Raw genomic sequence first — 27,225 nt, 5'->3', positions numbered from 1 at the left:
AATCCACCAGGGCACAACTATTGTTTTTGGGCTCTGTGTCTCACTCGGCTTCTGATCACCATTAAAAATTCTTGAGATGATTTATAAAGTGGAAAAGATACAAGTTGGCTAGCCTTGGAGTTTTATGGTAGAAGACTGACTGGTCTGCTTGTGCTGGCCCTGTGGTGCGGCAGCTCTTCATAGGGAAGGCAGCTCCTGCTGGACCCAAAGCACTCATCTTATGGCCTCAGAGAGCAACAGAGAGCAAGAGGCATGAGCTGCAGTCCCACTATCCCCTTCAAGAACACACTCTAGGGGCTGGAGAGATGGCTCAGTGGTTAAGAGCACTGACTGATTTTCCAGAGGTCCTGAGTTCAAATCCCAGCAACCACATGGTGACTCACAACCTTCTGTAATGAGATCTGATGCCCTCTTCTGGTGTGTCTGAAGACAGCTACAGTGTACTTATATATAATAAGTAAATTTCAAAAAAGAGAACATACTTTAATGACTGGGAGTTTTCCAGTTAGGTCCATCACCTAAGGACTCAGCTACTTTCCAGTAGCACCACCCTGGAGAGCAAGCCTTTACTGCATGAACCTTTGGAGAACATGCAGCAGGCTTTTTGGTTGTATGAAACCTGACACTCATTCTTGTTTAAAACAGAAGCATTGTAGTGTGGTTAAAACCCAGCCTTAGAACCACTCTTCATTGGACCAGCTATGTGCCCGAAGGCTCTCAAGTTGTTTACAGCACACTGTAGGCCTCCAGTGCCTTGCCATGCTGAGAATGTCTCTTCATAACTTGCTCTGTGCCCCAACCTTCCCTGGAGATATTAATGCTGCTATGAAAATTACTTCCTTAGGGGAGACATGAAAAATCTCTCCCCCTTCTTCCTATGGGCCCAACCACAGACCCATGTACACCTCTATAAAAGTTCACCCTGGGGACCCAGTGAGTTTGTTAGGCTTACTTAAAGAAAAAGAGTGAAGGGTTATTGGCATGATTGTACAGGTGACCACAAAGCAGTCATACTGGCAAGACTTCTCTCACGACGGATGACAGCTTCCCCACAGCTGCACAGATGGCACCCTCTCCCCCTTTTTCTTCTCAGCCTGAGTTCTGTTAAGTCAAAGTTGCACACAAATGGCTGGGAAGAATGGGTAGATACACAGAAGAAGATGCAATGACACATCCTACCCTCTTCCTTCTAGGGGGAAGTGTCAATACACGAGCTGATTGTGATGCTACCTACGTGCAAATATGCTCAGCTAATCTTATAAATGTGGTGGCAGTGTGGCTCAAAGGATAGAACCTTGGAACAGTTGGCTTTACCGCTACACTTTGATACATATTTGCACATGAATGCCCTCAGTGTTTCTCGGGCTTATAATTAATTCAGATGTGCTGCTATGCATTGTCTCTGCCTATGAGTATTTAGAGACACTATCAATTGAATCACTGGAAAGTTTGCCTCTAATCATAAGCCTAATGTAGATTTTATCCCTTTTATTTCAAAGTATACATAGACTGGAAGGCATAGATTTGGTCACTTGGTGGCTACACCTTTGGTATTATTTTGGAGAAAACAAGCAAACCCAATCCCAAGAAGTGACTAAGAACACCAGAGTATTTTATTGTACCTTCCAGGACCCCATGTGGGTCTTCTTTCCATCTCGTTATGTGTAAGCACTACAGGGTTCCACATTTTAGATATTTGTAATACCGTTCCAAAATGCTTTGTGATGTAGATTTGGCTTGGGAATTAAAACGCTTGATCTTCCACACATACAGTCCAGCTCAAAAAGTGATCAGAAAGTGAACAGGTCCCCACCACATAAAGGATAACAGCTCATCATCAACTCTAAGATGGAAATGAATGCTGGGCCTCTCAGTGCTGAGGGAACTGTTCTGAGCATTTCTGTAGGAACTGGATCCCTGGTAAGAGGCCAGAAAGAATTCATTCTGTTACGGTGGGGTATCGCTTACCACAGGGAATTTCAGCGTGGCATGGTTAGTTTTTATTTACCAGGACACTTTCATCTACATAGTGGGCATTTCCCCTACCCCAGCTGAGTTCCCTGTGTGAATCTTGGAGACATGCCTATGACTGAAATCTCACTTTCTCCTCAGTAGCTGCTTCCTCCCCCTTTCTCTTCCTCTTATTTAAAAAGAAGCATCAGTATATTTGAACAGAAAGGATAATAGGCAAGCTTTTATTCAGTTGCTTGAAATTTCACTAACAGAAAACGATCAGGCATCTAGGGTTTAAATATTTCCCCATAAACAGTGGAGTCAAGCTTCTGCAGTGCTGTGGGGTGATACAGGAAAACAGCTGAGAACACATTTAACACGGCTCTGCTTTCGCTGCTACAGAAAGAACACATGCTGAATCTTGAATAACAGGAAAGAAACATGGGCAAAGTTTTAATAAGGGTGTCTGGTTTTCTTTCAGGTAAGTTTGTAGCGCCCACATTATTATATAGAACACAAATAAGCATTTTACAAACCAAAAAAAAAGGAGCATGCCAAACATAACACTTTAAGACTTTTTTCATGTCAAAAGTCATAAACTTACATTTATACAGTAGATATTTTCAACCAAAGCACTACACAGTTAGAGGCAGCTATTGGGAAGTACACTGCTCAGGTTGTGCCAGAGTGACAAAGTCTGCAGGTCTCTACCTAGTATGCACTCTGTCCCCACTTAATACCTGCCAGGCAACTCACAGACGCCTCCCAGGGGATAGAAACAGATGATCTCTTTAAAGGTTTTCCTCAGTTCTTGACTCCGGAGGGCATAAATGAGAGGGTCGATGACGGCGTTACACATGATCAGTATGAGATACAAGTTAAAATGAGACATGAAGCACACACAGTATGGATTCTGAGGACAAGAGATGTAGAATAGTAAATGGAGGAAGAACGGGGCCCAGCAGACCACAAAGACGCCAATCAGGATGGTCAAGGTAATTGCTCCCTTCATGTTGGCACCCTGGCGGATGGTACCCGTGCCTGGGAGGACAGCAATCCTCTTAACGTGAAGCCTCGCCATCAGGAACATGTGGACATAGAGAGAGGCCATGAGAACCAGCATGGTGAAGAACATGGAGATGAGGCAGATGATGACAGCGCTGCTGTCCGAGTAAATGATGAAGACGGCCCCCGACACCGTGCAAGCTGCCCAGATACAACTTATGATGATCCCGACCCGCCTAACCGTCATAATGTTATGGTACTGGAGCGCGTAAAAGATAGTGAAATACCTGTCCACAGCAATGGAAAGCAGGCTGCAAATGGATGCGAGCAAGGAGCTACAGATCACAGAGTCAATGACATTATCGATATTCACGGTGAAGCTCTGGGCGTCCGTATCTGTACTGTTCAGCAGGGTGATGACGATGGTTTCTGACCCGTTCGAAACGCTCACCAGCATGTCTGCCACAGCCAGGCTACAGATGAAAAAGTACATGGGTGAGTGCAGGTTCTTGTTCTTGGCTATGGCCACGATCACTAGAATGTTCTCCAACAGGCTTATGACACCCAGGGTCACAAACACCTCGGGGGAGACAAAAAGTTGCTCATAACATCCTCCATCTGAATGCCCCTTCCCCAGAGACTCGCTGGCGTTGCCGTGCAGCCAGTAGCTGCTGCGGTTCCAGAGGTGGAGGGAAGTATACATGCCATGGTGGTGGGTGGAGTTCATCTTCCTGCCGCAGCTGGATTTGAATCCTCCTTGAACTGATCCAACCTCCTGGGTCAGGGAAGTCCCTAGTGATTCTCAGTCCGTATGCCTGTAGAAGTTGGGAGGCTGCAGTTGGCGCCTGCTGTGAACAGAGTCAGAAGCAGCGGAGCTTGCAAAGGAGTTGTTGGTCTCTTGGTTCGGCTCTGCTCAGCATCTCTTCAGAAGCTGGCGCGTCTGAATGCTCTTTCTCGGTTGACCGGTCTGCAGTTGGCTTTTGTTCTCAGTGCCGCTTTCACTTTAGCCGTAGTAGATTCACTCGGGGGTCTTTTCAGAGTCGCTGTAGCGCTGGGAGCTGCGTCTGCATCTGCGCGCCCACACTCACACCGAGGCTTCTCAGAAGTTCAGCTTCACGAGCCTCCCTGTGAGCCAGAGCAGCCTGGTGCCGGCTGCTGATTTCTTAGGATTCAACAGAGAAAGGGAGAAACTGTTCTGAGTGGCTCCTCCTCTGCTTTCTTCTGACCAATCGGTGTTCAGTGGTTCTGAGACATCGATCTTGCAGGATAGATTTCAGGCAGCACCCTGCGCTCAGTGGCCGGGGCTGTTGGGGAAGGAAGCAGCCTGTAAGACACTGGATTTTCCTTTCCAAGTTTTAAGAGAAATGACGTGATTGTTCGAGTACCTTCTGTGATACTCCTGAAATCCTCGGGAATCAGCCAGGCTCTTTCCTCCTTGAGACTGAGCTGCATGTGTGCGTGCGGATAAAAAAAGAAATGAAAAGCAGCCGTCCTGGCTTCTGAAGCAAATGCTGCCCCTCTGCCCAGGATCCCCTCTGAATGAGCGAAGGTTCAGTTTGAAAGACTAGAAATACAGGCAGTACTTAATTAGATAGATGGATATGCTGTGGAGAGTTACAGCACAGTCAGGGATTAGGACCGGGTTAGCTTCTTCCGTGCTGGTAGCAGGTTTCTCCATTTAGAGTTTCTGCTCTAACAGCTGGAAAAGTTTTCTTTCACAGTATTTAAAAAGTTCAAGTGACTTTACTGAAAGCATATTGACGGTGAACTTAGACAAATCAACAACGTGGCAATATTCTACATGGGTTTTTTGTTTGTTTGTTTGTTTGGTAGGATTTTGTTATTTTGCTTATGGTTGTTTGTTTGTTTTTTTAAATAGTGTTCTCTTGCTTTTTAAATTTGTTTATTCTTTTCTTCCACGGTTGGAAGCCTCACAAGCTAAAACTGTAAACACTTCAGCTATGTACATACTCAGGCCAGGGCCAGTGGGTGCACATACAAGTGTGCGACTTTGAGGAGATAGCTGCTTAGCTTTTAACTCCCCGCTTCCCCCAACCAGTGTGTGAGTGTGTGCGCGTGCGCGTGTGCGTGCGTGCTCATGCGTGTGTGAGTGTGCGTGTGTGTGTGCGCACGTGCGCGCGTGCTCATGTGTGTGTGTGCGTGTGTGTGTGTGTGTGTGTGTGTGTTAGAGACAATGCTAACCATTGCTTCAGAACATTGTGCTAAATTAGTGTTGCCATGCGACTCTGGAACTGAGTAGGACCTACTACTGAATGCTGGCTAATAGACTGTACAGAAGTTGGTATGTGATGCGTCACCTTCCTCTTGATTCTGTTCTTTCTCCTGTCTGGCAAATGACTGCAGCGTTTCTCAAAGCTTTTTGGTGTAGAAGTCCCCTTCCAAAGTAACTGTACAGAATAGAGCTCCCCTCTGAGCTCCTTCCATCCTGAGCTAACCAACTACCGGGTGCACGTTAGGAATAAGGAACATCTTTTATTATTATAAACTTTCAAGTGGTTCAGCCGCTACAGAAGCCGTTATTACCTCCAGACATTTTACTAGAGCCCTTAAGAAGACTGATTTACATAGTTATTTTCCTTTTCACACTTTCCCCTAACCAGCAAATAAGTGATAAAGAAGAAATCCATGGAACTGTTTAAGCATCACGTGGTGAACTGAATAATCTTCCTGAGTAACTCGTGCCCTTGTGCATAGAGTGCATGTGGTTTTCCTAGCAAGGAAAGTACTTCCTAACCCAGCATCGTGAAGATTTCTACTGCTTTATTGAAATTGCCTGTGATGGAATGTTACTCCTACAGATGTGATATATGAGCAGTTCACAATAACTGGCTTAAAGAATTTCACACACAGAGGCTTTCCCCAAGAATAACTTTTAATGGTCATTTTTTCTTCTATGTACAGTCATACTTTATTTACTTTTCCACTTCTTTTTATTTTTGTTCAAAACTGGACATATTAAGTATGATGCAGCTATTCTAGAAATCATCTTTACCTCTTACATAAAGTTTTTTGCTAGGTGGTTACTTATTCAGTGACTGATGAGAGAAGTCTACACTGGTCTGTCTCATGTGCCCAATAAATCATCTGATTTGTGATCTTACTGGTTAGTGAATAATGGACGAAGGCAGCTACAAACAGGAAGTCATCCAGTCTTGTGTGTTAAAGCAAGCCTGCACTGTGCCCCCCACCCCCTGCCCCCAGCCGCCTGCCCCAGCCCCAACTCCCACCTCCCCACCCCCACCCTGGCCATGGCAGCCTCCCCCTTCCCCTTACTCTCTGTTTGCACAGAGGAGAAATCAGCCAGAGGTGAGGACTTAGGGCATTCTCAGCTCTTTCATGACCTTATGCATAGCTCTACAAATGGCAGGACTTTTTATATCCTCAGAGCTCATTCGATCTGTCTCTATGGAGACCTTGTTCCCTCGCCTGCCTTAAAATGTTTAAATTCTTTTCTCTAAGTTGTGACCAATATGTCAGGCAACTGCAAGATTAACAGTTGCTTCTAGCACCAGTTGGGGCAAAGTCTCTTCTTAGAGGGCGTATTCTAGGTCGGGGGAAAAAGCCTCAGAAGTCTGGTTTTAGGGGTTCAACTCAGGTAAGCTGAGTTATTGCTCCATAAAGGGGATAAGAGGCTTCTAAGGACTTCCAAGTCAGATTGCTCTATACTTCCTGTAGGAAATGCTTTTTGGTTGATTTACAAGGATACAAACCAAGCTGGTTAAATACCACAAAGTTTACTTTTTAAATGTTCTGTAATTTAGTGATTTAGTGACTTCTTCCTAAATTGCTTGGCACATTAGTTTGTTTTATGTTGTATACATTATAATGCTAACAAAGGTTACTAACAGTGTGGATTTACTTGGTGAGAGACTTTTCACTAGTTCTTAATTTGGTTTTTGTTGTTGTTGTTTTTGGTTTTTTGTTTGTTTGTTTGTTTGTTTGTTTTAGATTTGGTTTTTTTCCGAGACAAGGTTTCTCTGTATAGCCCTGGCTATCCTGGAACTTACTCTGTAAACCAGGGTGGTCCCGAAAGCAGAAATCCGCCTACCTCTTCCTCCCAGAGTGCCGGGATTACAGGCATGCGCCACCATCACCCAGCTTACTTTGGTATTTTTACTAAGATTATTTCTCATTATTACCTTTTATATTGAAATGATTAAATTACATTAAGCAACCATCTCCTGTAACAGACTTGTTGATGAATGGCCAAATAAATGCTTTATAGTTTTCCTATGTCTTTTTTAAAAGCTTTTTATACAAGAAATTAAAGTAATGGAAAGACTTAGGTGAAAATTTAAACAAGATAATGTGAATTTTAAACCAGTAAAGTACATATTAGTATCAAAATGTCTGCATACTCACTTTTCTATCTTTTTCATGAAAAATGGTTTTGGTTTTAAACATTAGGATTAAGTGAAAATCTTAGAAAACCCAATACCTATAAAATCTCACTTTTATTTATTGAGTATAAATTTAAATTTATGGTAAGTCATGCTAAAAAGATTATCTACCTCAAAGTAGACATTTTATTCATCTTCTGTTTCTCCTTTATACTGTGAACCAGAACTATACAGTCATGTTACAAACACTGAGAATATTTTGAACACATTATTGCAACTAACATAAAACAAACAAGCAAACAAATACAACACGTCAGGATCAATATCCCCACTGCTGGGAGTCTCAGCTAGTCACTATCATAGACTCTCTAGAGCCTCCCCATCCCAGGTCTCTGGCACATCCTAGAGATTCTCCCCAACTCACACCAAATTTCTACTCATTCTCCCTGCCTTCTCTTCCTGGCTCTCCCTACAACTTATTCTGCTTCCTTCCCTTCCCCATCTTCTCTAGTTCCTTTCTTGCACCTAACTCCAATGACCATTTTATTTCTCCTTCTGAGTGACATACATGCATCCTCCCCCTGGGCTCTCCTTGTTATTTGGTTTCTTTGGGTCCCTGGATGGTAATATGGGTATTACATAGTGACCAATATCCACTTTATGTAAGTACATACCATGTGTATCCTTTTGGGTTTGGGTTACTTCACTCAGGATATATTTTCTAGTTCCATCCATTTGCCTGAGTATTTTATGATGTCCTTGTTTTTAGTAGCTGAGTAGTATTCTATTGTATAAATGAGCCACATTTTCTTTATTCATTCTTTGGTTTGTTGGATTGTTTCCAGTTTCTGGCTATTGTAAATAAAGCTGCTATGAACATAATTGAGCAATTGTCCTTGTGTTATGGTAGAGCGTCTTTGGGGTATATGCACAGGAGTGGTATATCTGGGTCTTGAGGTAAAACTGTAATTTTGTGAGTAACTGCCAAATTGATTTCCAGAGTGGTTGTACAATTTCATTCCTATCAGCAATGGAGGAGTGTTCCCCTTTCTCCATATCCTCTCCAGCATGTGCTATCACTTGATTCGGATGGGTGTAAAGTGGAATCTCAAAGACATTTTGATTTGCATTTCCCTGATGACTAAAGATGTTGAACATTTCTTTAAGTGTTTCTTAGCCATTAGAAATTCAAAGGGATAAGGTCATCAACCCACCCACAAAACCTTTGACCCAAAATTTGTCCTCCCTACAAGAGGTGCCAGGATAAAGATGGAGCACAGACTGGAGGAATGGCCACCCAATGACTGGCCCAACTTGAAACCCATCCCATGAGCAAGAACCAATTCATAACAATATTAAAGACACTCAGTTATGCTTGAGGTCAGGAGCCTAGCCTAACTGTCTTTTGAGAAGCTCCACCCAGCATCTGACCAAATCAGATGCAGAGACCCAGAGCCAAACATTAGACGGAGCTCAGGAAGTCTTTGGAATAATTGGGAGAAGGATTGAGGAACATGGAGGGGATAGGGACTTCACAAGAAGAACAATGGAGTCAACTATCATGGACCCTTGGGAACACCCAGAGACTGAACCACCAACCAAAGAGTGTATGTGGGCTAGGGTTAGGTCCCCTGCACATATGTAGCAGATGTGCAGCTCGGTCTTTATAAGGGTCTCCCAACAACTGGAGCAGGAGCTGTCCATGTCTCTGTTGCCTGCCTATGGATCATGTTTCCCCAGCTGGGCTGTCTTGTCTGGGAGAGGATGCACCTAGTCCTGCTGGGACTTGATGTGCTAGGGTGGTTCCTGGGAGAGGAGGCACTCCCCCTTATCAGAGGAGAAGGGGGGAGGGGGATGAAGAGAGGGGCTATGTGAGTGGGGAGTGGGAGGGGGTTGCAATTGGGTTGTAAAGAGAATAAATCAATTAATTAATAGAATTTTTTAATTTAAAACAGGAAAACTTAGGTTATAATTTATTTCTGTCCTAGGAAGAATATTTGTCCTACATTTTATAACAACATAAATGAAACCATTCCAGAGAGAAACATTTACTCAACCATGGCACCCATCAACCCTAATTTTAGACAATGTTAAAATTTTTTCCACCTCAAAATAGAGGGTTCCAACGTTAAATCATTTCTGAAAATGCGCCAAGGAACTGAGCACATAGGCGGTTTGTCTGCCAACCCACCGGGAGTGGGGCCTGTGTCCTGCCCAGAGAGCTGCAGGAGAGAAGCCCCGTGGCCATATTCGCTGCCTGCCAGGAGAGAAAAGGGTCACTAGGTACTGTATCACCCTGAGCTTTAGATCTCTCGTGGTGAAAACCTCCAGGGGTCTGCCTGCGCCAAAGAACTGAGCACTAAGGAGGTTTGTCTGCCAGCCTGCCGGGCATGGGACCTGTGTCCTGCCCAGAGAGCAGCAGAGGAAGAGATTCCCTGTGGCCATATTCGCTCCCTGACGAGACAGAAAAGCATCACTAGGTACTGGATCACCCTGAGCTTTAGATCTCTGGGGGTGCAAATCTCCAGGGGTCTGCCTGCACTCAGGAACTGAGCACATAGGTGGTTCATCTGCACACCATCTTCCCTTACAAGGGAAACGCAAAAATCATTGAAAGAAATTCAGGAGAATACAAAAGTCATTAAGGAGGAAACGCAAAAATCACTTAAAGAAATACAGGAGAACCTTGATCAACAGGCAGAAGTCATGAAAGAGGAAACACAAAAATCGCTTAAAGAATTAGAGGAAAACACATCGCGGGACCTGTGTCCTATGTGAGAATCAACAGAGGGAGTGACCCCCACCACACCATCTTCTCTCCATAATAGAGCAGACAGAGAACACCTGGTTGACCTTGACAACCTAAGTATAACATTGCTTGAGGCTCCAAAGGCACAAAAGAGGAAGGCAGCATATCAATAATCTGTGCCAGAGGAAAACCAGTCATCCAGTGTTGCAGAGATAACCTTAAAGATCCACAGTAGGTTGAAGCACCAGCCAGTGACAATAAGACCATCTAACTCCTGGGAGAACCAGATGGCTAAAGGCAAACGTAGGAACATTACTAACAGAAACCAAGGCATTATGGCAGTATCTGAACCCAATTCTCCAACATTAGCAAGTCCTGGATACCCCAACACACCAGAAAAACAAGATTTGGATTTAAAATCACTGGTCATGATGCTAGTACAGGAACACATGAAGGACATACTTAAAGAAATTCAGGAGAAAATGGATCAAAAATTAGAAGCCCTTACAAGGGAAACACAAAAATCATTGAAAGAAATTCAGGAGAATACAAAAGCCAATAAGAAGGAAAAGCAAAAATCACTTAAAGAAATACAGGAGAACTTTGATCAACAGGCAGAAGTCATGAAAGAGGAAAAACAAAAATCTCTTAAAGAATTAGAGAAAAACACAAACAAGTAAATGACGGAACTGAGCAAAAACTTCCAGGATCTAAAACAGAAGTAGAAACAACTAAGAAAACACAAAGGGAGATAACTTTGGAGATAGAAAAACCTTGGGAAGAAATCAGGGACCATAGATGCAAATATCAACCACAGAATACAAGAGATAGAAGAAAGAATATCAGATGCTGAAGATACCATAGAAACCATGGATTCAACAGTTATAGAAAATGCAAAAAGCTTGTAACCCAAAACATCCAGGAAATCCAGGACACAATGAGAAAGCCAAATCTACAGGTTATAGGCATTGATGAGAGTGAAGATTTACAACTTAAAGGGCCAGCAAATATCTTCAACAAAATTATGGAAGAAAACTTCGCTAACCTAAAGAGAGAGATGCCCATGAATATACAAGAAGCCTACAGAACTCCAAACAGACTGGACCAGAATAGAAATACCTCCCATCACATAATAATCAAAACCCCAAATGTACTAAACAAAGTAAGAATACTTAGGGCAAAAAGAGAAAAAGGGCAAGTAACATATAAAGGAAGACCTATCAGAATTACACCAGATTTCTCACCAGAGACCATGAAAGTTAGAAGATCCTGGGCAGAGCTCATGCAGACTCTAAGAGAACACAAATGCTAGCTGAGACTACTATACCCAGCAAAACTCTCAATTACTATAGATGGAGAAACCAAGATATTCCATGACAAAAACAAATTTACACAATATCTTTCTACAAACCCAGCCCTACAAAGGATAATGGGGGGAAACACTGTTACAACGAGGGAAACTATACCCTGGAAAAAGCAGGATATTAAGCTTCTTTCATCAAACCCAAAGAAGATAACCGCACAAGTATAAAATTAACATCAAAAATGATAGGAAGCAATAACCACTACTCCTTAATATCTCTTAACATCAATGGAATCAATTCCCCAATAAAAAGACATAGACTAAAAGACTGGTTACATAAACAGGACCCTACATTTTGCTGCATACAGGAAACACACCTGAGTATCAAAGACAAAAACTACCTTAGAGTAAAAGGCTGGAAGACAATTCTACAAGCAAATGGTCCCAGGAAACAAGCTGGACTTGCCATTCTAATATCAGATAAAATTGACTTTCAACCTAATGTCATCAAAAGAGACATGGAAGGTCACTTCTTGCTGGTCAAAGGAAAAATCCAACAAGAAGAACTCTCAGTTCTGAACATCTATGCCCCAAATACAAGGGTTCCCTCATTCATAAAAGAAACATTACTAAAGCTCAAAGCACACATTGCACCTAACACAATAATTATGGGTGACTTCAAGACTCCACTCTCACCAATGGACCGATCAGGAAAACAGAAACTAAACAGGGAGACAGTGAAACTAATTGAAGCTTTGGACCAATTGGAGTTAACAGATATATATAGAACTTTTCATCCCAAAGCAAAAGAATATACCTTTTTCTCAGCACCTCATGGTACCTTCCCCAAAATTGATCATATAGTTGGTCACAAGACAGACCTCAACAAATATAAGAAGATTGAAATAATCCCATGCCTCCTATCAGATCACTATGGAGTAAAAGTGGTCTTTAATAACAATAAAAAGAACAGAAAGTCCACATACACATGGAAACTGAACAATACTCAATGATACCTTGGTCAAGGAAGAAATAAAGAAAGAAATCAAAGATTTCTTAGAATTTAATGAAAATGAAGGCACAACATACACAAATCTATGGGACACAATGAAAGCAGTGCTAAGAGGAAAACTCATAGCTTTGAGTGCCTCCAAAAAGAAATTCGAGAGAGCATACACTAGAAGATTAACGGAACAACTGAAAGCCCTGGAACTAATTCACCCAGGAGGAGGAGAAGACAGGAAATCATCAAACTCAGGGCTGAAATCAATCAAGTAGAAACCAAGAGAACCATACAAAGAATCAACGAAACCAAAAGCTGGTTCTTTGAAAAAATCAACAAGATAGATAAACCCTTAGCCAGACTAACCAAAGGGCACAGAGAAAGTATCCAAATTAACAAAATTAGAAATGAAAACGAAAATATTACAACAGAAACCGACGAAATTCAAAAAATCATCAGATCCTACTACAGAAACCTGTACTCAACACAACTGGAGAATCTGGAGGAAATGGACATTTTCTTAGACAGATACAAATTGCCAAAATTAAACCAGGATCAAATAGATCATCTAAACAGACCCATAACCCCTAAAGAAATAGAAGGGGTCATAGATAGGCTTCCTACCAAAAAAAGCACAGGACCAGATGGTTTCAGTGCATAATTCTATCAAAACGTCAAAGAAGACTTAACACCAATACTCTTCAAACTTTTCCACCAAATAGAAACAGAAGGAACACTACCCAACTCCTTCTTCGAAACCACTATTAGGATGATACCAAAACCACACAAAGATCCAACTAAGAAAGAGAATTTCAGGCCAATTTCCCTTATGAATATCAATGCGAAAATACTAAATAAAATTCTTGCCCACCGAATCCAAGAACACATCAAAATGATAATCCACCATGATCAAGTAGGCTTCATCCCAGGGATGCAGGGATGGTAAATATAAGGAAATCCATAAATGCTATCCACTACATAAACAAAATCAAAGAAAAAAACCACACGATCATTTCATTAGATGCTGAAAAAGCATTTGACAAAATTCAGCATCCTTTCATGCTAAAAGTCTTGGAAAGGACAGGAATTCAAGGCCCATATCTAAACATAGTAAAAGCAATATACAGCAAACCGGTAGCCAACATCAAACTAAATGGAGAGAAACTTGAAGCAATCCCACTAAAATCAGGGACTAGACAAGGCTGCCCCCTCTCTCCATATCTTTTCAATATAGTTCTTGAAGTCCTAGCTAGACCAATTAGACAACAGAAGGAAGTCAAAGGGATACAAATTGGAAAGGAAGAAGTCAAACTATCACTATTTGCAGATGATATGATAGTATACTTAAGTGACCCTAAAAACTATACTAGAGAACTCCTACAGCTGATAAACAACTTCAGCAAAGTGGCTGGCTACAAAATCAATGCAAGCAAATCAGTAGCCTTTATATATTCAAAGGACAAGCAGACTGAGAAAGAAATTAGGGAAATGACTCCCTTCACAACAGCTACAAACAGCATAAAGTATCTTGGGGTGACTCTAACCAAACAAATGAAAGACCTATATGACAAGAACTTCAGATCTCTGAAGAAGGAAATCGAAGAAGATCTCAGAAAAATGAAAAAATCTTCCATGCTCATGGATTGGCAGGATTAATATAGTTAAAATGGCCATCTTGCCAAAGGCAATTTACAGATTCAATGCTATCCCCATAAAAATCCCAACCCAGTTCTTCATAGAGCTAGAAAGAGCAAATCTCAAATTCATCTGGAATAACAAAAAACATAGGATAGCTAAAACTATTCTCAACAGTAAAAGAACTTCAGGGGGATTCAGTATCCCAGACTTCAAACTTTACTACAGAGCAATAGTGATAAAAACTGCATGGTATTGGTACAATGTCAGGCAAGCAGATCAATGGAATAGGATTGAAGACCTAGAAATGAACCCACACACATATGGTCACTTGATCTTTAACAAAGGAGCTGAAAGCTTCCAGTGGAAAAAAAGATAGTCTTTTCAACAAACGGTGCTGGTTCAATTGGAGATCAGCATGCAGAAGAATGCAAATCGATCCATTCTTATCTCCTTGTACTAAGCTCAACTCCAAATGGATCAAGGACCTCCATATAAAACCTGACACACTGAAACTAATAGAAAAGAAACTGGGGAAGACCCTGGAGGACATGGGCACAGGGGAAAAGTTCCTGAATAGAACACCAATAGCTTACGCTCTAAGATCAAGAATTGACAAATGGGACCTCATAAAACTACAAAGTTTCTGTAAGGCAAAGGACACTGTCAAAAGGACAAAACATCAACCAACAGATTGGGAAAGGATCTTCACCAACCCTAAATCCGACAGAGGGCTAATATCTAATATATACAAAGAACTCAAGAAGGTAGAACCCAGAGAACCAAATAACCCCATTAAAAACTGGGGTACGAAGCTAAACAAAGAATTTTCACATGAAGAACTTCGGAGGGCTGAGAAACACCTTAAGAAATGTTCAACATCATTAATCATTAGGAAAATGCAAATTAAAACAACCCTGAGATTTCACCTCACACCAGTCAGAATGGCTAAGGTCAAAAACTCAGGAGACAGCAGGTGTTGGCGAGGATGTGGAGAAAGAGGAACACTCCTCCACTGCTGGTGGGATTTCAAGATGGTGCAACCACTTTGGAAATCAGTCTTGTGGTTCCTCAGAAAACTGGGCATGATAATTCCTGAGGACCCTGTTATACCACTCCTGTGCATATACCCAGAGGATTCTTCAGCATGCAATAAGGACACATGTTCTACTATGTTCATAGCAGCCCTTTCCAGAAGCTGGAAAGAACCCAGGTGTCCTTCAACAGAGGAATGGATACAAAAAATGTGGTATATTTGCACAATGGGGTACTATTCAGCCATTAGAAACAATGACTTCATGAAATTCTTAGACAAATGGATGGAGCTGGAGAACATCATACTAAGTGAGGTAACCCAGTCTCAAAAGATCAATCATGGTATGCACTCACTGATAAGTGGATATTAGCCTAGAAGCTTTGAATACCCAAGACATAATCCGCATATTAAATGAAGTCCAAAAAGAATGGAGGAGTGGCCCCTGGTTCTGGAAAGACTCAGTGCAAGAATATAGGGGAATTCCGGAACAGGGAAGCAGGAAGGAGTAGATGGAGGAACAGGGGGAGGGAAGAGGGCTTATGGGACTTGCGGGGAGTGGGGACACAGAAAAGGGGAAATCATTTGAAATGTAAATAAAAAATATATCAATAAAAAAAGAAAAAATCCATTCCCACAAATTTTCCTTAACCTCACATGCACTTCTGAATACACACACACACACACACACACACACACACACACACACCTCTCAATGTTATGTAGATTTGAATAAAAGTTCGAATGACTTATTGTAACTAAAAGTAAATACTCTAAATTGATACATACATCTAAGTCCCATGGCTGCCTCTGTCTCTGGAATTTTACCTTTAGAAGATCACTTCAGACAGGAGATAGGAGGCATACAAAGGGGAAAGAAGGAAATGTTCTCTGGTATCCTTACAACCTCAGCTGTCAGTGTGGGGGTTTTCTTTCTTTGAAGACAGTGGGGAAATCTCATTTTCACATGGTGCAACTCTTGACACTTTGGTAAAAGATACTTTTCATTAAAGATTCTCCAGCTTGGAGCTGGGAGGCTAAGGCTCTCATGGACTCCAGGCTCTCCAGTGAACTCAGCTGTGTGAGGTTGGGAAGCCACTTAGCTTCACTAAGCTTTAGTCTCTTCCTGTTGTAAAGGGTGAGATACCTGCCTCTCGGGATTGCCGTGGGATAAATAAGAAGTAGCAATGTCTGTAAAGCACTTAAGGCTCTTGAAGCAGGTGCTATATAAATATAAAACATCTATTAACTAAATAAATACGGCAGTGTTTAACGAACACCATGACTTAAACCGTTCTTTATAAACTGTATGTGTACAGGATGGATCTGTACAGGTCCTCAGTGCACAGCTGGTGACTCCCAGTAGCGTTCAGAATATGGGTCTAGGAACAATGCTGCAATACAACTTGGAAACTGAGACCTGGGGGTCATGGCAGCTAGCTGAAGATCTCCAGATACATTTTATCACTGCTGTGGATCCTAACCAGTGACCATCCTGGTAGGAAAACAAACAAAATAACAACAACAAAACAGATTCAAAGCCATAGACAGTCAAACAGTAAAGAACCTAAAGTATGGAGAATAGTCAACAAGTCCCACCATATAAATAAAAGAATTCTTTCATAGATCCAACTGGAAATTTTTTCCTTAACTTGGTAGGAGGTGATGCTGTTGAACATTGTAATAAGATCAGGAACAAGAAAGCAAAGGGGAGGTTGTTATTTGGCATTCCGGATCTGAAGGCTGAGAGAGTCAAGGAGTATGCACACATACATATTTTCCCAAGAATTTACTGGACAAGGAAGATATAGAATGAAGCATTTGTTGATTAAAACATCCTGAGAAGCTTGAAGCAATCCCACTAAAATCAGGGACTAGACAAGGCTGCCCCTCTCTCCATATCTTTTCAATATAGTTCTTGAAGTCCTAGCTAGAGCAATTAGACAACATAAGGATGTCAAAGGGATATAAATTGGAAAGGAAGAAGTCAAACTATCACTATTTGCAGATGATATGATAGTATACTTAAGTGACCAAAAAAACTCTACCAGAGAACTCCTACAGCTGATAAACAACTTCAGCAAAGTGTCTGGTTACAAAATCAACTCAAGCAAATCAGTAGCCTTTCTATACTCAAAGGAAAAGCAGACTGAGAAAGAAATTAAGGAAATGACACCCTTCGCAATAGCCACAAACAACATAAAGTATCTTGGGGTGACTCTAACCAAACAAGTGAAAGACCTATATGAAAAGAACTTCAGATCTCTGAAGAAGGAAATTGAAGAAGACCTCAGAAAATGGAAAAATCTTCCATGCTCATGGATTTGCAGGATTAACATAGTTAAAATGACCATCTTGCCAAAAGCAATCTACAGATTCATTGCAATCCCCATCAAAGTCCCAACTCAGTTCTTCATGGAGTTAGAAAGAGCAATTCTCCAATTCATCTGGAATAACAAAAAACACAGGATAACTCAAACTATTCTCAACAGTAAAAGAACTTCTGGGGGAATCAGTATCCCAGACTTCAAACTTTACTACAGAGCAATAGTGATAAAAACTCCATGGTATTGGTACAATGACAGGCCAGTGGATCAATGGAATAGGATTGAAGACCCAGAAATGAACCCACACACCTATGGTCACTTGATCTTCAACAAAGGAGCTGAAAGCATCCAGTAGCAAAAAGATAGCTTTTTCAACAAATGGTGCTGGTTCAACTGGAGGTCAGCCTTAGAAGAATGTGAATTGATCCATTCTTATCTCCTTGTACTAAGCTCAACTCCAAATGGATCAAGGACCTACACATAAAACTGGCACACTGAAACTAATAGAAAAGAAACTGGGGAAGAAGACCCTTGAGGACATGGGCACAGGGGGAAAGTTCCTGAACAAAACACCAATAGCTTACGCTCTAAGATCTAGAACTGACAAATGGGACCTCATAAAATTACAAAGTTTCTGTAAGGCAAAGGACACTGTCAAAAGGACAAAACATCAACCAACAGATTGGGAAAGGATCTTCACCAACCCTAAATCCAACAGAGGGCTAATATCTAATAGATACAAAGAACTCAAGAAGTTAGACTCCAAAGAACCAAATAACCCTATTAAAAAATGGGGTACAGAGCTAAACAAAGAATTTTTATCTGAAGAACTTCGGATGGCTGAGAAACACCTTAAGAAATGTTCAACATCATTAATCATTAGGGAAATGCAAATCAAAACAACCCTGAGATTTCACCTCACACCTGTCAGAATGGCTAAGTTTAAAAACTCAGGAGACAGCAGGTGTTGGCGAGGATGTGGAGAAAGATGAACACTCCTCCACTGCTGGTGGGGCTGTAAGATGGTACAACCACTTTGGAAATCAGTCTGGCGGTTCCTCAGAAAACTGGACATGACACTTACGGAGGACCCTGCTATACCTCTCCTGGGCATATACCCAGAGGATTCCCTGGCATGCAAAAGGACACATGCTCCACTATGTTCATAGCAGCCCTATTTGTAGTAGCCAGAAGCTGGAAAGAACCCAGATGTCCCTCAATGGATACAGAAAATGTGGTATATTTACACAATGGAATACTACTCAGCAATTAAAAACAATGAATTACGAAATTCTTAGGCAAATGGTTGGAACTGGAAAATATCATCCTAAATGAGGTAACCCAATTGCAAAAGAATACACATGGAGTGCAATCACTGATAAGTGGATATTAATTAGCCCAGAAGCTCTGAATTCTCAAGACACAGTTAGCATATCAAATGATACCCAAGAAGAGGGAAAGAGAGGGCTCTGGTTCTGAAAAGAGTTGATCAAACATTGTAAGGGAATACCAGGATAGTGAAATGGGACGAGGGTGATTGGGAAATGGGTGGAGGGAAGAGGGCTTATGAGACTGATGGGAAGTGGGGGACCGGGAAAGGGGAAAGCATTTGGAATGTAAACAAAGAATATAGAAAATTAATAAAATAAAATAAAAGCTCCTGAGGCTCTAGCTCAGTGTATAGAGTGCTTTTCTAGCAGGCATGAAACCTAGATTCAATACCAGCAGTTAACAAATGGAGAATAAGCGCAAACTCCGATAATCATAGCATTGCCAAGGTAAAGGCAGGAAGATCAGAAATTTTAGGTTATCTTTGACTATATAGCAAGTTCAAGGCCAGACTGGGACACACAGACCCGATTTCAAAGAGGAAAATAGGAGGAAGAAGATAAATTTCCTCTGGTTCACCCTTGGAATAACATCATCATAACAGCTATGATGGCCTGTGGTACCCAGCTTCCAACAGCCTCTTAAACTAAAAAGAGCTGAAGGTTTTCTGGGCTCTCCTCCCAGTTCTTCAGAGCAGCTGCGCAATGATGGTTGCTAATTTGTCAGTTGCTGCACATACATTTGTCATGTTGGCAAGCGTGTGGGTTTATTTATGGCAGGAAACAGTAGCCACACTTCAGGGTGCTTCCAACAAGGCACTGGTGAAAGTAGGAAGACAGATCCCCCTGATTGATGAATTAGCAAGGATTGATTTTAAATTTCTTTATTCCTTTAATGTAACTTTAAGATTTAGCTTTAAGTCTTACATACAGCAAAACGACCTTTGTGGAATACTTTCAGAGAATCTCTGTGTGGGACTGTTTTGAACACGCAGATTTGTTGTTGCTTCCTCTCTGAGACTTGGCTAAAACCACTAATGGGGTGCCCTGGGTTGGGGTTTCCATGTCGGAAAGCAGTTAAATAAGAATATACTGTGCTTAATGTATATGCACAGAACAGCCCGCTTTGTGCATTCTGGACAATTATGCTTTGGTGGATTTTTGTCTTTCAAGGAATTGTTATAATTTAAGATTTTGTCACACTCTCTTATCACTGTGTCCAGTAGAAATTATACTTTTATGGCAACTGATTCATATGCACAGGATTTTAATTTAGATGGGAGTTTAATTCTGCTTTAGTCCTAGGACATTATTTTACAAAGGAGGCTCAAAAGATGCACTGTCCTGGTTCACACTTCAAACATATCAGGGCAAGAGTTAGAGTCCAGCTGCTACGATTACAATCATATCTATTTCCCTTGGATAGTAATGAACGTGTTAGTTCAGAAACGTGGACTACTGATTTCTGAAATTCCCCTGCAGCAGCAGCCAAGTCTTCCTCATTTCTAAACTACAATCTAAAACCACAAAGCTCTTCTTGTTAGAGCAAAAGTGTCATAAACATATAACAACAAAAACAACAAATAAGACCTTTGGCAATGAAGGTTTTTCCATGTGGTTCCTTTCTCTACGGTTAGCATCTTTCTCTTTAAATAACTGTTTTGTTCATAGTATCACCATTGATCATAGAACTACAATTCCTATTAGATAACCATAAGAGAGATCCACTTGCCTCTGCCACCTGAGTGGAGGAATTAAAACCTTGTACCACCACAACCAGACCATCTGGTTAAGTTCTTACTGATGAGGATAGTCCTGTCTGTGTGCACTTACTTCATAAAGCATTAAGCTTCCATTTTGGGTGCAGCACTAGCTTAGGGTAGCCTGTCTATTCACTTCACATCAAAAAACATGCGCGCTGCGATGTAGCGTGTAAGTGAGCTCATTTGCTTTTACATAAATGGAAGAATACAACCCAAGTATGGAGATGAATCCCCCTTTGCAAGGAAGGCATTGTATTCACAGATCATGTTGGGCAAATGTACCTCTTGTACATCAATTTTCTTTAATTGGAGGGTATGGGAGAAGGAATATAGGTTATATATAAACCACCTCTTGTTTTTGTGGGGAGCTACTATCCGAGGACAACCATGGGCCCCCAATGTATTTCAAGGATATCATGATTTTCTTTTCAGCATCCTTAGTTTTATTAATGTACGTTCTAGCTCCCATATAACCTAATACTTAGTGCTCCACAAGGCATTGGTGCTAGCTTACATACCTTTATATCTGACACTTACCATCCTGTGCTCAGATATCCCCATCTTGCAATTGAGCTTCCTGGCATGGCATCTGGTATCAGACTATAGGTCAATAGCAGCATCCAGCACTTTAAGATCTTCCTGTGTCAGGTGTCATCTCCTGGACCAGTTCACTGTGATGCAGACAGGGTAGAGACACCAGACTCAGAGGAGCAGAGGAGTAGCAGTCTGGAGAGCTTCATTGTGCAGATTATGGTAGAGCAGGACCCATACCCAGAACCTAGGCAAACATCCTGGTCACAGCCTTCCCTACGCTCTCTTTTAATAATTAACCAACTGGTCAAAGAGGCAAGAAGATTTCCTCTCAGGACTGTAGTTTTAACTGGGAAGTGGGATAATTCAGGGAATCCCTTTTCCGTTGATAACTGTAACCCAAGTGCAAGGAACCTCAGGGAAAATTAAGTCTCAGCAAGTTATTGTTTACAGGACCATTGGCCTTAGCCAAGCTGTGGTCCATCTTTTCTAAGGGCTTGCTTCTCTACTGCTTTTAGAAGTCTGCATAGCAACAGAGTGGGCTGCTACCAAGTTCTTTTCCTACCTCTGTACTCTTGGATTCTGTAAGAGAGCCAGAGTGACACTACACATCTGCCTGCCAGCTCAGAGATGAAACAAGCCAGTCTGGCTCCTAATAGCTGTCATGTCACAGATAAATCCTTCTCAAAGTAGAGATCTTTAAATGAGAGAGTTAATATTAAAGTGTCCCTTTTCACCTTTCGTTTCCAGAAGCAATCTACTTGTGCGATGATTATTTATAACACTTCATATTATTGGTTATATTGTTAGGACAATATGTCTTCTAGCCTAAGATGTGCATTTCAAAAAGTTTCCAGTAGATAACATTTTTCCCTGCAGACTCAATTAGAGTATCTTTTATTGGCATGCTATTTGTTTGGAAAGACAGAAAATGTGCCAATAATTATCTGGCAAGGTGAAAAGGGCCCAAGATATGTGCAGATTGGATTCAGAGGGAATACGCTCAAACCTATTTGAAATATTCCCGACACAAAATGGATTTGCCTTCAACTCACCCACAAGATAGCCACCTTATCAACATTTTAAATAGATTCTCACTTCATTCCCAGATATCATTCCATTTAATGTCTGTATAGTCTTAAAACTTTCATTGCTGCAAAAACTAGAAATTGTGCTTATGTAGAAAACATACAGCCATGTGACACTTAATGTAGTCACTCAAGTTACAACTAAGACCCCTAAAATAGAAATAAACAAATATTTGAAAGGATATTTAGCTTTCTTTTATACCCACTAATTTTGGCAAATTTTGGATTAAAATGTTAGCAGTTTTATCAGCATTTACCATCGTAAAACAAGATACTCATGGGGAAAAATGGGTCAACAGTTAAGAGCATTTGATGTTTTGTCAAAGACAGGATTCAGATCCAGCACCCAACTGCGCAGCAACTGCCCAATTTGTAACTTCATTCTCAAGGAAGGGGTCTGACAGACATTCTAGACTCTATGAGCATCTCCACACTAACCCATACATACACATGTACACGCACATGCACACACAATACCAATATACCTCTTTAAGATTGAATTGAACATTCAAATTTAAAAAATTAAGTTGAAAGATATTCTCTTCCTCTGAGAATAAATAATTCCTTAGGTAATAGCATTTTTCACTTATAAGTCACAAGAGTCTATGTTTTCAGAAAAAAAATTATGAACTCATTTAAATGATCATTGAGACCCATTTGCTAGAATGTTTTGAGTTATTATTTCTACTTCTAATTCTTACCCTTACAAAAATTATAATATATCTCAATATACTATTTCTAGTTTTAAGTCTTTATTCTTTATGTATTTTACTATACTTTGATTATTATGATTTAGGTTTACATATTAATGGGGTAGGTGTGATGTTTGAAAACATCTGACATTGTGTACTAATCAGCTTGCCTCTCTTTCTCCATACTGAATCCTTCCTACCCTTGCCCTCTAGCATCTCTACCATGCATGGCTTAACATGAGTTAGCTTATACACATTAGAGAGATATACAGTTCATTTATAATGGGGTCTGAAAAGACTCTAATGGGTGAGTTTAGGCAACAATCCATAACATTTAGAGAAAATGGTAACACTTTAGTAGTGACTTAGAATGAAAATTAGATCCTGATGACAGCCATTATCCATCTTTCCTCAAGCTATTCACTCTCCCATTTATTCACTCTCCTCTCTCCCAAGTCTATGAAAGGCTACCTGTTTTCTGATGGCTCCAGGAGAAGCCTAAGTAAATAATGCGCTTGTTTTCCAGCTGCTCTTTCATTAGGACATGAGTGGCAGAAGGATCTAATAGTACGAGCAGAGGGAGAGACTCCTTCCTGGCTTCTGAGGCTGCTTGGGTTGTGACCTAGCTGAGAGGGGAGTGTAATGGTTCTAAAACTATGGGTCTTGACTCCCTTTTAGGGGTGTCACATATCAGATATCCTTCATATCAGATAATTACATTATGATTCATAACAGTAGCAAAATTACAGTTATGGAGTAGCAATGAAATAATTTTATGGGCGGGGATCACAACAACACGAGGAACTGCATTAAAGGGTTGCAGTGTTAGGAAGACTGAGAACTGCTGTTCTGGAGAGTTGTCAGCACTCCATCTTAATCTGTAACTAGGAACAATGATGTGAAAGAGAGAGGCATGGTGATCTCCTTCCCATGGCACAGTGTGGGCAATGGGATCAAGATAAGAAAGAGCATTAGCGAAGGCAGGACCCATGTCAGGATTTGTAAACCAAACGATGGGACTCAGAAAAGAGATGAGCAAAGTTGCCAGAAATCTGATCCTAGAAGATTCTGCAGCTTGATAAACATAGTTCATACAATAAAGACAATATGTAAGGAGAAACCATTGGGTGCTAAGTCACTAGAACTTGACATTGCAAATAGGACTGCAGATAAAAACACTATATTACTTAATATAACAGGCTGATTTGTTGACATGAATTGTAACAACAAGTGATTGGTATGACTCCAGGTTTCCAAAGAGGTCAACCAGATGGATAGATTTCATATCAACTAAACTGATTTGAGAAGAGATAATAATTCACTTTTGGACATTATAAATGCGATATTCTTATGAGTTATGTCCCAGGGGTAAAAATGTGAAAGCTAGTTAAGATTGTCTAAAAGTGAAGTAAGTCTGGAACACAAGTTTAGGAGCTAATGGATGGGTTATTTAAGCCTATAGGGTATACACACTGAGAGAATTAGCTTGAAAAAGCATAAAGGCAAATGAATGCATAATAAATTGAGCTGCAATAACTCTGTCTCAAATGAGGAATCTTGACAGGTGAATAAGAAGCTACATGTGATTTTGGAAACAGTAGACCAAGCAACCAGTTCCCAGGGTACTGCTATTATGGTGATTTATGCACTGAAGTTCCTAAGCCTCAAAATATGAGAATACGCCTGCAGTATGCTGCAGCATATAGACTTGCTTGCATATATCTTCAGCTTGAAAACACGAAGAGGATGGTTTCAAATGATCAGCTTTCTGTAAGCATTTTGATTCCATAGCTCTTAGTCTAATGCAGTGGTTCTCAACCTGTGGATTGTGACCCCTTTGGGATCATGTACCAGATATTTACATTATGAGTCTAAATAGTAGAAAAATTACAGCTATTCAGTAACAACAAAATAATTGGAGGTTGGAGGTTACCACGACACGAGGAACTATATTCAAGGTTCACAGCATTATCGAAGTTGAGAACAACTAGTCTAATGTATTAATTTCATATTATTTGCATGCTGGGGCACTATAATACCTTGAAATTTCATCAGATGTAACATCATTTTACATGGTCATAGTATTCTCAACTAATTAATTGAGGAAATGGAATTATTTCTGGCCAAGTCAACCATGTATGAATATATATATATTCATTCATATATATTATATACACATATATAATAATTTCAACAAATTCTTCCAGTGTTTGATGTCATACATGTGTAATTTAACAACTATTGGGAATCCCTTCCTTTCTCTCTTATGGTTTCTTGTGTGTATGTACATATGTGTGCCATTGTACACATGATGCAAAACTCAGAGGATTGTTTGTAGAAGCCAATTCTGTTCTTTCATTATGTGGGTCCAGGGTATTGAACACAGATTGTCAAGATTGGTAGCAAGTGTCTTTAACCCACAGAGCCATCTCTCCAGCCCAGATATTATGAATCTTTGTCAACAGTTAGAAACAATCTTACAATTTATGTGAGAGAAAGCAAAACTATTTTCTTTTTCTTATTTGTCTTATTCTCCTTTGGTTTACCAACCGCATTTTCCAGTATTGACCAAGAGACATGATAACTGAGTTTCCTCGGTTACTGTCTCCAATTTAATTGTTTGTTTCGAATGTGATAAGCCCACCATCTCCCAGAGCAAGCACATAATTCTCCCCATGGATCTTCTGTCTATGTAATCAGTAGGATATAGTCTATGATGATTCTAACAGCACACATACTTTCCTTTGACAAGATTAATAACAGGTTTCAGGTTCCTGGCAATTGATGGTATCCTTTAGCCTCAGTTGTTCCCTAGTATTTCTCAAGTAAACAATTCAGTGCAAATTCTGTAGCTTTAGGATAAGACTCTCATTTGTCTTTAAATATACTGAACTTTGAAAATTTGTAACCGTGTGTGTGGTTCAGTTATTCCTTGCTTTTATCTTGGAGAAATTTCCACACACTAGACTCTTTAATGAGTTTTGCCTCTTTTTCAGTGAAGTGCATACTGAATGTTTATGTAATAAATTTTATCTCCACACACCCACTGGATATAAAATTTCAAACTCAAAACAACCCCCAATATTTTTAGGTTATTTTTTATTGTAGTAAAATTTCTAAGATTTCCATTTCTCCAACATTCTATGTAGGTCATTTATTTCTGTCTTATGGGGGAGATCAGTTGTTCTGTGAAAGTGAAACTTAATGACTACACATGTGATCATTTGTTTGACATCTATTAACCTGGTTGGCAGTATGGTTCTGTGTATTTTAACTTTCACTTCTATTTGGAATCTAGTCGTCGTAGATTAGGCAATTGAAATTAGCAGGCTACATCCTGGTTAAATGGCCATTAATGGTTATTGTTCAGAATGACAAGGTTTGGAAGTTTCATCACTGTCCTCTTTGAATTTTCCCTTAGAGACCAAAACCAGTTCCATGCTTGTAGCTTGAGTTTTGCTGCATGACTAACTCTAACATTTATCGAACAACACATTTTATTTCTGTAACTCTCTGAATTTATTAATGTGTTCATTCCATGAGTAGACATGTTAGGGTTTTAGGGCTTCCATAATGAAATAGCATAAACAATAGAAATTTCTAGTCTTCCACTTCTGGAGGTCAGAAGCTCAAGTTCAAAAAGACAGTAAGTTAGATTATATTTTTCTGATGACCCCATCTTCAGTTGTTTTCTCCAATAGTTTGTTTCCTCTTTGAAACAGGCAATTAGCCTCTTATCTTTAAGTATAGCAGTCATATTACATTAGAGCATGCTGATGATGTAATTTTAACTTCTTTAAAGGTCTTAGCTTTGTCTGGGTGTGGTGGTACATGTCTGTAATTGTAGGTCTTAGGTGGCAGGATTCTGAGCTTGAGGCTATCCTGGCCTATATAGCAAGACCTTGTAAGAAAAACAAAGGAGGAAGAAGATGGAGGAAGTGAAGCAGAGAGGGTGGAGGACAAGTAGGATGAGGAGGAACAGGAGAAGGAGAAAAAGGAGGAGGAAGATGAGGATGAGAAGGAAGAAAAGCCACACCTTTAAATATAGTCACATCCTTAAGATGACTGAGCCTTAGCAGCACATATTCTGTTGTCATTTTGTCCTGAGACTCACAGTTTATTAGTCCAATATTCACTTTCATTCAACATATGTTTAACTATACAGGCATTATTCTAGTTTGTGGTATAGAGCAGAGTCCAGACAGCTGAAAATAATATTCTAGTAGGCACTGCACAGGGACTGAGTGAGTCAGTGTGGTTGGGGACCCAATATTCCATTTTATATCAACTTCCACAGACATGAAGATCAATGTGAAAAGATATATGGAAGTTTATAAACAATATTTTTCCCTAAAACCATGTGACCACCTCTTGCCTGCTGAGACTTTCTCACTTTACCATTGTTTCCAGTGATAGAAACTGCAGTCAATGTGGTATATATATATATACAATGG

General features: G+C 40.5%; 1 protein-coding gene across 1 annotated transcript; it reads right to left on the bottom strand.

Moving 5' to 3' along the window:
• Positions 1 to 2,229: 2,229 nt before the first annotated feature.
• Positions 2,230 to 4,119, bottom strand: Mc4r (melanocortin 4 receptor). The gene has a single exon (XM_052155555.1). It carries the CDS (start codon positions 3,683 to 3,685, stop codon positions 2,687 to 2,689), a length of 999 nt encoding a protein of 332 aa, XP_052011515.1. The 5' UTR covers positions 3,686 to 4,119; the 3' UTR covers positions 2,230 to 2,686.
• Positions 4,120 to 27,225: the final 23,106 nt, after the last annotated feature.

This window comes from Apodemus sylvaticus, chromosome 13 (assembly GCF_947179515.1).
Source record: "Apodemus sylvaticus chromosome 13, mApoSyl1.1, whole genome shotgun sequence".
NCBI classification, from domain to species: Eukaryota; Metazoa; Chordata; class Mammalia; order Rodentia; family Muridae; genus Apodemus; species Apodemus sylvaticus.
The sequence above is the reverse complement of the archived record's forward strand: the minus strand, read 5'-3'. Positions and strand labels throughout refer to the sequence as shown.

What these genes read in the sequence shown, in the direction of transcription:
- Mc4r (XM_052155555.1), bottom strand. Translation starts at nt 3,685, where the DNA reads ATGAACTCCACCCACCACCATGGCATGTATACTTCCCTCCACCTCTGG.